Source organism: Liolophura sinensis, chromosome 6 (assembly GCF_032854445.1).
Source record: "Liolophura sinensis isolate JHLJ2023 chromosome 6, CUHK_Ljap_v2, whole genome shotgun sequence".
Lineage (NCBI taxonomy): Eukaryota > Metazoa > Mollusca > Polyplacophora > Chitonida > Chitonidae > Liolophura > Liolophura sinensis.
This window is the reverse complement of record NC_088300.1, coordinates 50,929,819-50,942,075: the sequence shown is the minus strand read 5'-3', so window position 1 is coordinate 50,942,075 and position 12,257 is coordinate 50,929,819. Positions and strand designations below refer to the sequence as shown.

The window sequence follows — 12,257 nt, the reverse complement described above, 5'->3', positions numbered from 1 at the left end:
TTCGCCTATGCGCTCGGCTAGCTTTGCTGTATCATCAAAATATTCTTATGCACTGGCCCAGTTTAATCACATTTGCAAATATTCACATGTTTTTTCAGTACTCTTATCTGGTGGACAGACAAAAAATCTCATTAATGAATAGCTTACATATACTTGTTGAATCATATATTACAATCAGTTTCAGTTAATATCGACTTCTTGTCCTGGGTTCAGTTGTTCAAGAATGTATTAGCTCATACCTGTGTTAAGTAAGATTTTATAGTCAAAGGTTTAGCAAACCCAAGAAGCCAATACTAATGTCCAATGTTAATTACAACAGCAGCAGATTTATTGCATATTTAATACACTATTACACAATCGCTTTGGGACTAATTACAAAATTGAAAACTCGGCTTAGTTAAATCTGAAATTTAAGTTTGAACAGTCCCCTCTCCTCAGTTCACAGAGCCTTGACCTGGCAGTAAACCGGGTAACCATGGCTCTATCCAAACCCCTTCTTGTGGTCGCCATTGATATCGGTACAACATATTCTGGCTACGCCTTCTCCTTCCAACACGAGTTTCTGGCTGATAAACTCAAGATTACAACCAACAAGGTTTGGTCAGATGGGGACAACCACCTTCAGACCTCGTACAAAACCCCGACCTCTGTACTGATAGACCCGGATGGACATTTCCACAGTTTCGGATATGAAGCGGAGACAAAGTACCCCCAACTCCCCAAAAACAAGGAGGAAAAAGACTGGTTGTTATTCCGTCGATTTAAGATGATCCTCTACAAATCTGAGGTGAGACACGAAGAAGAGATTTAATTACCAAAGTACATGTTAAGCTTTGTAATCTATGTAGTGTAGGCATTTGCGTTATGTGTATCTCCTGCACATTTTGTTAAAGGAAGATGATACAAGCAAGTGTAAAGAGAGAATAGCAGGTGATCTATGGGGAATGGCGTTCTGACTAGAGTTGTTTTCCTTGATATACGTGTAGCAGGCGTTGTTCGGTGTTTATGTTTTGCTCTGAACCTTGATCAATATGGAACTTTTATGACTGACTTTTTGGTATAAAATATTCATTACCTGGTTTTTGTTTGTACCTCAGATAAGTGAGACTATGAAGCTGGAGTCGGTGTCCGGACAGCGGTTCAATGCCCTCAGTGTATTTGCCATGTCAGTACAGTACCTTAAGGAGCATTTCAGTCGAAGCCTTCAGCAGCAAGTGGCTGACTCGGAGATCCAATACGTGCTGACGGTACCTGCTATGTGGGACGAGAACGCCAAGCAGTTCATGAGGAAAGCCGCTCTACAGGTACAAATTCCAGATGAAATTTTCATGTAATGGTTTAATTTATATTTAAGGTTATCTACAATACATTCCGAACTGTTGCTTATAATCTATTACACACAAAACGCTGGTGTTCATTTGGGCAACTGTTTCAACACAAAGTCTTCCTGACGTATATAGTAAAGAATAGTCATCTAAAAATAATTGTATTTCGTTGGCATCTTCCTGATTATATTCATAATAAAGAACCGTTTTTCGAAATCATTATAAAACCAACGTTGTTGTTGACTGAATATAATTAATTTGCTCGAGCTCTGTGTCGAAATAAAGCGATAGCATGCATGTATATGATTTGTTTCCTTAGCCAGTCTGGAATGCCTGGAGATCAACTCACTATCGCACTGGAACCGGAAGCGGCCTCCATTTTCTGTCAAGCCTTATTGGCAAACGGCCGATCAGATGACAAATTCTGTGATGCAGACGACATCTCGAGGATTGGATCAGAATAGGGGAATAGTTAGGTCAATTTACAAGACGTACAATCATCATTTTATGTACATTAAACTGAGATAAAGAAAAACTCAAGAAAACGTGGACTGTTTAACTATGTTTTATCCAAGTTCCGTTGTTTTGCTTGGTTCACCACTTTTTTGAAATTAATGTCTGCACACAGTTTGACGAATGTGATCATGTTACAGCAAAAAAAACTTGCAATTAAATTTATTTGATGTTTAATAAACTTATCAATTTAGTGTAAATACCAGGATTAGTAGTTTTACGCCAGGTTGTATGTGTGCTTCTGTTGGATTTCATCATTGTGTAGGACATCGAGAAAGAGAAAACTTCCATTCCGTTCACGTTAACGTGTAAACATTGTGTTGAATATCTAGTGTTTAATTTGGAAATTCAACAGTTAGGTGTCGGCAACGTACGACGAACAACGAGTATATAGCATCATTTCTCAGTCATATCTGCAGTTTTGCAGACTCAGTATTGTTGTTTGATGTGTCCATTCTCTTCAACCACATGCATATCTAAATGTAGAGTGTAAACTATGGTTCTACTCTTCGTTGGTAACGTTTCATTTCCCCAGGTGGTACAGTGGACACAACAGTGCACGAGGTGATGTCCAGCGGGCATCTCAAAGAACTACACAAAGCCAGCGGGGGAGGTTGGGGCGGCACTCAGGTAGACGACCAATTCACCGATCTGTTGGTCAAGATTTTTACCGTAAAGGCGATGAAGGAGTTCGGCAAACACCACAAATCGGATTGGCTGGAACTTGAGAAAGAATTTGAAATTAATAAACGGAGGATATCTAGTAATGATGAACAGAAATTCAGCTTCCGGTTGCCGGCTTCTCTACATGAAACGTTCAGCTTTCAGAGCAAGTGCTCGTTAGAGGACCAAGTGGCTGAGTCTGGGTTATCCAGAGATGTTCGGGCGGCACTCAAGTTGACGACCAGTTCACCGATCTGTTGTCGGACATCTTTACCGTAAAGGTGATAAAGGAGTTCGGCAAATACCACAAATCGGATAAATTGGAGCTTGAAAGAGAGTTTGAAATCAATAAACGGATGATATCTAGTGTTGAGAAACAGAATTTCAGCTTCCGCTTGCCGGCTTCTCTACGTGAAGTGTTCAGCTTTTACAACCAGCGGCCGCTAGAGGAACACATGGCGGACGCAGGGGTTATCCGGAGATTTGCGCTTTGCAGGCGACAAGATGAGAATCAGTGGCAAAGCGATGCAAGGGTTGATGAAACCAACTATCCATAACATTATCACTCATGTAGAAACACTAATGGCGGATCCCAAGTGTAGAGGAATTTCCCACATCTTACTGGTGGGTGGGTTTTCTGAATCGCCACTTCTCCAAGAGGAGTTCCGGAAGACCTTCCGGTCCGTGACTGTGGTCACTCCACTGGACGCCGTCCTGTCTGTGATGAAAGGGGCGGTGATATTCGGCCATCAGCCCGGTGCCATTGGAATCCGTCTGGCTGCCTTTACTTACGGAATTCGTAGCTTATCCACTTTTGTTGATGGGGAACATGATCCTGACAAGTTAATTATGATTGAAGGTGAGAGGATGTGCGAGGGTATTTTTAACAGATTTGTTTCTGTTGACGAAGAAGTGCCATATGGTATGGAAACTAATGAACATACCTTTAATCCGATTCTATTTAATTTAATTTTATTCTAATTTTAACTTTGTGACAAAGTAAACAGACCATCCGGACGATCCTGGGACTAGAAGATGTGCTATACCCAACTATAGAGTTAGACCCAAGTCTAAAACTTGATGATTTGGGAGATTAGTCTGAGTACAGTCGGCCTTTCCTGATATTCTAAACAGGGGAAGGGTTAGACCTCTGTCGCAGAATAGTGTCGGGTGTGTGATAACCATTTCATCATTGTTAAATCCATAGTTGCGTGAAATACTTTGGCACATATATTGAGGAATTCATGTTGAGCTACCAACTAATACGAGATGTCACTTTTATTGCTATGTAACGTGTCGGTTGCTCTGTCACGCAGTATATATATATTAGAGAAGATAATCTGTCAGATATTATTCACCAATATATATGTTTTAGAACACACATTGCTGAGTTGTTGTTTCTTATTATTTATGTTTAACATATACAAGTTACTAAGAATACTATATTCATACTAAGCCAATAGTTGAAAATCCAAAATATGTTAGACAAGATATCCTCTCTGATATTATCCAAGACAAATATTTTACATGATACATTGCACATTTACTGTTTCTTAGGATACATTTTTACTATGTATTATTAACCAAGAATGTAATGTTCGTAGTGACCTGATGGTAGTTTGGCAAGTATGTAGAAGACCTGATACCCTCTCAGACATTACCCAAGAAAAGTGTTTTAGTTGAAACATTACAGATTTCGTGTTTCTAGACAAACATATTTTATTACATATATAATCAACCAGGAATATAAACTGTTCTAAATGTGTATTAGTCGAGATCGATTTTGCATCGGAGCTTATGTTGGGGAAACGGAAGGGTAGTTTATAGACAGGTTAATGGTACAATGTATAACAAAACTGTGTGTCTATTAGTGTTATCCGGTAAAATACTATAAAAGACACCAATCAAGAATTGCGTCATTGCTGGTCCAGGAATCTGCGTATGGCTTCGCCAAAAGCTATGTTCTGGTTATTAATTGTTTCGATTTTAACGTTTGCAAATTTTATCACTATTTCCGTGAAGAACTGGGCTGCATCGTTGAAAAAAATTATGTCTGTAAAGACGTTTTACTTCTACACAGACGTCAGTAAACGTCAGCTCATCCAACCACATACATGTACGTGGAAACACCAGACATAATACCTCACAGTAAACTAACGTAATACATGACACACTAGACAGGAGACAGGATGCCTCGGGTATTTACATTCAAATGACTCGTTACTTGAGACATTGCCAGTTATACTCAACGAAGACCAAGTAGGATACCTGACCTTGTGAATTGACACGATACATGAGACATTACCAATGATACTCAAAAAACATTGGACATGATACCTCACCTATTCACAGTTAACTGACACAAAAATAATACATTATTAATCGTTCCAAAAAACAGGAGACATGATATCTCACCCACCCCATGTCAATTAACACGACACATGAGACATTACCAATCATACTCAACAAACACCAGGCATGATACCCCACAGTAAACTAACGTAATACATGACACACCAGACAGGAGACAGGATACCTCAGCTATTCATAGTCATTTAACACGATACATGAGACATTACCAATCATACTCAACAAACGCCAGGCATGATACCTAACGGAATACATGACACACTAAACAGAAGACAGGATACCTTACCTATTTACAGTTAACTGACACGATAATGAGGCATTGTTAGTCATACTCCAAAAACACTAGACATGATACCTCACCTATAACTCGTCAACTGACACCATACATTACACATTACCAACCATACTAAACAAACACCAAACACCATACCTCACCCATTCAGTCAACTGACACTATACGTGACACATTACCAACCATACTCAACAAACACCACACAGGATGCCTCACATACTCAAAGTCAAGTAACACAATACATGACATTCACCAGTCATAACAAATACCACACTGGATAGCTGTTTACAGCCAACTGCCTAGGAAACATCCACTGCAGAACTGAAATGTACTTTTATGTAACCTTCCTTTTCATGTCTCACTTTAGATGTAAACTTGATTCGTTTTCACTGATACCGGTGGTAATATTTATCTATGCCCACGGAGTAAACCACCAGTGATTCAGAGACGAGACCCCGGTAAAGGCTTAAATCAAGACACACACTACCTCTATTGCTCCTGCTTTTATGCCACTCCTTTAACTACTTTTATATGATGCCTAAGCGGATGTCTATCTCCAGCAGAACTTAACAAGTCGTCATCATCATCCAGTCACACACACGCTCAAGTTTGCAAAGGGCTTATGCAAATAGAAAATTTCAGACGCAGCTGTGAAATGCATTGAATGTACAGAAATCACTAAAAGATGGATTATATTTGAAATAAATTATTTTGACATCAAGGTTTAGTGTGATACCAAGCTATGCAGATGATTATGCCGTTTTTGCCCTCAGTCGTATAGAGAGAGTGAAAAGTGCTTCTGTTATCAGATTTTACTTGCCTTCTACCGCCGTGTATGTGGACAACGTTTGCATGATGTTTCGTCTTGGCTGTCCATCATTAACTACTATTTCATTGGGTAATCTTTTTATATTTATATTCATCAGCTATTCTTGGGTGGATCGGTCATTTCGGCATGTTGAATGAAGGCAATACACATGTCTACATAATATGCAAGGTGTCAGACGTGATAAGAAAGATTTAACGAGTGATCACAGCTTAATGAGAGTGGTGGGCAATGATGTCAGATAAATTCCTCGTGAAAGGATCCTTCATTGACAAGATTATATAATTCTTCTAGTACACATACTGGCTGCTGTTTAAAAAAATTCCAGCTATAATTCCTTTCTCTTCAAACAGCGTGTGTAAGTGCTGTGCCCACTTCATGCAAAAACGACTATAGGACTCTTGACCATGGAAGAAAACGTGTTATGTAGACAGACTACATAGTAAAACAGGCATTTATGTATTTATATGTATATATAGTTGTGAGCGGCTGAGAATGTTTTAGTTTTAGCAAAACTTCCCAGACACTGCATGAAGTCAGACTATCATACCACAAGCAATTAGGCATTTTTAAGAGACAGGCCTCCTAAATAAGGCAGTACCAAGATACTTGATAAAACTCAGCGTTGATAGCACCCACCGAGTCTGGAGCCTGACTCTCTGCCATCTCAGAGCACCTGCTTTCGGTGAGGGCCGCTGTTTAATACACAACTTCACCTGGGTGCTGCAGATCTGATAACTGGCTATTTAAGATGCCTAACACAAATTTTAGAAGGAATGACGGAGTCGTGATATACTCACTATGATCATAAGGGGATTTAGTGCCAGTTGTGTATCATACCTAACTTGATCAGGAATAATGAATAAACAATGAACCCATGCATGACCACACAAATGTATATTTGCACATTTTAGTAAGGAGAAGTTTATACAATACTTGGATCATGAACTCGATGATTTCACTGATTCATAATTGTCCATATTGCACAAATAATAGCAATTGACATTTATAATAGGGATTGATTACGGTGACATTGCATGCAGAGATTCATATGGTATAACGCTAACTGTATTTCTATTTATATCGATGCTTGAAGTACTCCAGGAAAATCCCAGAGCGAAGTCGGGCGAAGGTAGTGATGTGTAATTTTGCTTTCACTTTCGTTATTGGGGTGCCACGTCATCTGTCTCTCCAACCTGCTCATTTAGCCAGAAAGCATCCAGCAGGGTGGTAATCTTTAGCTTGCCAGCGATCAATATACTTGAGGTGAGTTGTCGACACTACAGATATAGGATTAATTCCTCTTCACAGAACCGTGCCAGTGTTGTAAGTCTTCTGGGAGAAAAGTTGATTGTCGAGTACAAACATTCAGTTTCTAACGCTTTTCTCTGTCAGCCTGGAGCAGGCCTATTGATGTAGCCTATCTCAGCGTTGTACCGATCAAGGCCTGCAAGCTTACCGAGGGAGATTTAACGTGCTCTATAGGCCAAAACTTACCAAATATACACGGTTTATGTCCGCCTATATAGAACCCAGCGGTCTAGAATGGGTCTGTTCAGAGACTACATGTTATTACCCGCCGGGTCGCATGTTCGAATCGACGTATAGCTCATCATACGTCCTAGAGTCTGTGGGGCACTTAACGTGGATTTCTCCTATACACTCGGCTAACTTTGTTGTATCTTGAAGATATTCTTATGCACTGGCCCAGTTTCATCACATTTGCAAATTTTCACATGTTTATTTCAGTACTCTTATCTGATGGACAAATAAAGAAAATCACACTTATGCTTACATATACTTGTTGAATTATATATTATAATCAGTTTTAGTTAATATCGAGTTATTGTCCTATCATCGGTTATTCAAAAATGTATTAGCTCATACCTGTATTGTCAGATTTTATAGTCAAAGGTTTAGCATACCTCAGAAGCAAAGGCTCTTGTTCCATCCCAATTATAGCAGTAGCAGATTTAGTACATGTTTAATACATTATTACACAATGGCTTTGGGGTTATTTACAAAATTGAAAACTCGGCTTAGTTAAATCTGAAATTTAAGTTTGAACAGTCCTCTCTCCTCAGTTCACATAGCCTTGACCTGGCAGTAAACCGGGTAACCATGGCCCATTCCAAACCCCTTATGGTGATCGCCATTGATATCGGTACAACATATTCCGGCTACGCCTTCTCCTTCCAACACGAGTTTCTGGCTGATAAACTCAAGATTACAACCAACAAGGTTTGGTCAGATGGGGACAACCACCTTCAGACCTCGTACAAAACCCCGACCTCTGTACTGATAGACCCGTATGGAGATTTCCACAGTTTCGGATATGAAGCAGAGACAAAGTACTCGCAAGTCGCCAAAAACAAGGAGGAGAAAAACTGGTTGTTATTATTAAGATGAACCTCTACAAATCTGAGGTAAGACACAAAGAGACCTGAAAACGACAACCTGGGCTCTAAAGTCTTTATTTATTGCCACGATAAAATATGACGATAATTCAACATGACGACGCAAATTTTCCCTTACAACTGTGGGGATATATACCCATGGATCTTGAAATATCCCACGGTCCTGATATCCCATCCCTCAGCATGCACTATTTGTATAATGGATATAAGTACTGAAGGTAACCTTTGGATCATGAACAGAAAAATGTGTGGTCTGCTCTGTTATTGTTAATAGGACTGGCACACACAGATGTTAATGATAAAAATTCAACAGAGACAAGAGCATGCCATGTACACGTCACATGTATGGATGAGTTACAAAAGTTGTGTCCCCTGGTACACTTTCTGCCCTTTGTGCACGGAGTATATTGCATGTTTTGTATCAAGCATTTACTTGCTAATTTAACATTTATAGCTCTGTTTTACTAGTTAGTATTTACTTATTTCACCTGTGTTTTAGACGGTACTCAAAAATATTTACTAGGAAGTAAGATGAACGAATAAGGTCGTACAGTACCATTGCTTCAAGTACTGATGAGTGGTATGTTGCCTTTCTTTCGTACAAAAATACCACTTTATTGTTTGATTTTTTCATAATGCACCTGCTTTAGTCTATCTGGTTTTTGTTTGTACCTCAGATAAGTGAGACTATGGAGCTGGAGTCAGTATCCGGACAGCGGTTCAATGCCCTCAGTGTATTTGCCATGTCAATACTGTACCTTAAGGAGCATTTCAGTGGAAGCCTTCAGCAGCAAGTGGCTGACTCGGAGATCCAATACGTGCTGACGGTACCTGCTATCTGGGACGAGGATGCCAAGCAGTTCATGAGGAAAGCCGCTCTACATGTACAAATTCGAGACAAAATTTTCATGTAATGGTTTCTTTGATGTTTATGATTTTCTATCATATAATCCGATTGACTGTTAATAATCTATTACACACAAAACACTGGTATTCAATTGGGTTATTATTTTAACACTCAGCCTTGATTTTTACTCAGGTGTAAAGAAAAGTCAGTGTATTCTTTTACCATATTCATATTTTTGTTCACAATGATACATCCTTTTCGATATCGTTTAAACAACAAATGATAGCATATATTTACATGTTTTGTTTCTTTAACCAGTCTGGCACACTTGGAGATCAACTGGCTATTGCACTGGAACCGGAAGCGGCCTCCATTTTCTGTCAGTCCTTATTAGCGAACAGTCGATCCGATGACGAATTCTGTGACGCAGACGACATCTCGCGGAATGGATCTCGATACATTGTCGTGGACGCTGGAGGTATTTAACATAATGTAAACGCATTATCATTCGTATGCCATGTGCGTAGGGATTCTAGTCGTGGAATTAAATCTAAACCATTTTTGTTTTAACGATTCTATAAGATCTGACGTCATTGTACCCAATCGTGTCGTTGTTCAAATCGTACTGCACTTTGATTGCACGCGCTTTAGAAGAACAATTACGTATTTATGCAGATGAAGTGGTAACTGTTCATCTAATACATAAGGTCATGAGTTTATCCATATTGCTTCCTGCCTGAATATTCACAAGTTTAAATTATTATTCATTAGAATTAACAACCATGGCGATGAAGCTATATACTACGCCGAAGAAGTCAATTTACAAGATATTGATCATTCGCTTGTGCCTCATAGAGCATATACTGAATAGATCTTATATATATTGAGTAGGTTTATAGACGCATGGATAATGTTACTGCTTGTCTAGGGATAGAAGTTTGAAATATACAGAAACTCTTTGATTTGAAGCAAGTGATTACCAGTAAAATGGCACAGAATTTTGATTAATCGTGTGGCGGTTATATGATCACACTGTAGACAGTGTGGGCTGTTGAACCGTTAACGGCAAAAACTAGGTGTGGGCATGGTTGATCAACAACATTGGCATGATAAACTATACAGGATCATTTCCCAGAATTTTGGACAGAGGGCTTTTACTCACATCATTTATTATTTTACTCACTCATTATTTTGAAACTGTGTGGCTTCTCTTCAATCTGTCATCCCTACATGTGTATCTAAATAAAGAATGTAACTCATGGGCCTAAACTTGGTTGATAACGTTTTATTTTACCCAGGTGGTACTGTGGACACGACAGTGCACGAGGTGATGCTAAACGGGGATCTCAAAGAACTACACAAAGCCAGCGGGGGAGGTTGGGGCGGCACTCAGGTAGACGACCAGTTCACCGAACTGTTGCTCAAGATTTTTACCGTAAAGGTGATTGGCTGGAACTTGAGAAAGAATTTGAAATCAATAAACGGAGGATATCTAGTAATGATGAACAGAAATTCACCTTCCGGTTGCCGGCTTCTCTACATGAAACGTTCAGCTTTCAGACCAAGTGCTCGCTAGAGGACCAAGTGGCTGAGTCTGGGTTATCCAGAGATGTTCGGTTAACAGGCGATAAGATGAGAATCAGTGGTAAAGTAATGCAGTCGTTGATGAAACCAACCATTCAGAAAATTATCACTCATGTAGAAACACTAATGGCGGATCCCAAGTGTAGAGGAATTTCCCACATCTTACTGGTGGGTGGGTTTTCTGAATCGCCACTTCTCCAAGAGGAGTTCAGGAAGAACTTCCGGTCTGTGAATGTGGTCACTCCACTGGACGCCGTCCTGTCTGTGGTGAAAGGGGCGGTGATATTCGGCCATCGGCCCGGTGCCATTGGAATCCGTCTGGCTGCCTTTACTTACGGAATTCGTAGCTTATCCACTTTTGTTGATGGTGAACATGATCCTGACAAGTTAATTATGATTGAAGGTGAGAGGAAGTGCAAGGATATTTTTTACAGATTTGTTTCTGTTGATGAAGAAGTGCCATATGGTATGGAAACTAGCGAACATACCTTTTCTCCGACTTACTCTGGACAAACAAAAATGACGGTGGCAGTGTACAAATCCACGGTGACCAAATCCAAATATACAACTGACCCTTCATGTTTTAAGTTAGGTAGTTTCAGAGTAGACCTGCCGGATTTGACGGGAGAGAAGAACCGTGAAGTCGGAGTGAAGTTTATAGTTGGTGGCACAGAGCTCAAGGTGAAAGCTCACGAGAAGACGACCGGGAAGATTTTCGACGCTACCTTTAACTTTGTGACAAAGTAAGTCAGACTATCTGTATGCTATCCAGAGCCACAGACAGCGGACTGAAGATAAAAAAAATATGAGCTCTTGGAACAGCTTACCCCAACGTAATATTCTGAACGCGGAAGGGGTCTGAACTTTGTTGCGAATACTGTTGTAATGTTTGATATCACTTTCACTGAAGAATTGGTCTTGAGGCATCAACTAACAAGACGTGTCACGTGATTGTTGCTGTGTCAGTAAATGTATTAGATAGGATATCCTGCCAGATATTAAGACCCAAGATATTTGTTTTTAGTAGGCACATGTATTGCACATTCTGTGTTTATCATTTATGTTTAAATATATGAAATTAACCAAAAATAGAATGTTCGTAGTTACGGATGGTTGCTACGGCAGTAAGTATTAGACAAGGTAAGCTTACAAAGTAAACCCAAGATATATGTTTTGAGTTGGCACATTACAGATTTGGTGTTTAACATAAAATCATATATGTTTAACATATACAACTAACCAAGAATATGATGTTCTTAGTAGTTGTATTATTTATTTATAGTTTATGGACAGAATACGTTATAATATACCATAGAAAGGCTCTGAGAGTCTGGAGATGCACAGTTGGCCGAAGTGGTTACCACGCCAACGCGGCGAAAAGACGTAGTACCCCCTTTTACCAATGTAGTCGCTGTGAGTT

General features: G+C 39.6%; 2 protein-coding genes across 2 annotated transcripts; both read left to right on the top strand.

Moving 5' to 3' along the window:
* The first annotated feature begins 475 nt into the window (after positions 1 to 475).
* LOC135467317 (heat shock 70 kDa protein 12A-like) lies at positions 476 to 3,482 on the top strand. The gene is made up of 5 exons (XM_064745086.1): positions 476 to 787; positions 1,098 to 1,304; positions 1,649 to 1,751; positions 2,374 to 2,760; positions 2,998 to 3,482. The coding sequence occupies exons 1-5, from the start codon at positions 476 to 478 to the stop codon at positions 3,480 to 3,482; spliced, it is 1,494 nt and encodes a 497-aa protein (XP_064601156.1).
* A 4,628-nt stretch (positions 3,483 to 8,110) lies between these two features.
* Positions 8,111 to 11,584, top strand: LOC135467316 (heat shock 70 kDa protein 12B-like). The gene is made up of 5 exons (XM_064745085.1): positions 8,111 to 8,350; positions 9,084 to 9,290; positions 9,572 to 9,731; positions 10,552 to 10,688; positions 10,814 to 11,584. The coding sequence occupies exons 1-5, from the start codon at positions 8,111 to 8,113 to the stop codon at positions 11,582 to 11,584; spliced, it is 1,515 nt and encodes a 504-aa protein (XP_064601155.1).
* Positions 11,585 to 12,257: the final 673 nt, after the last annotated feature.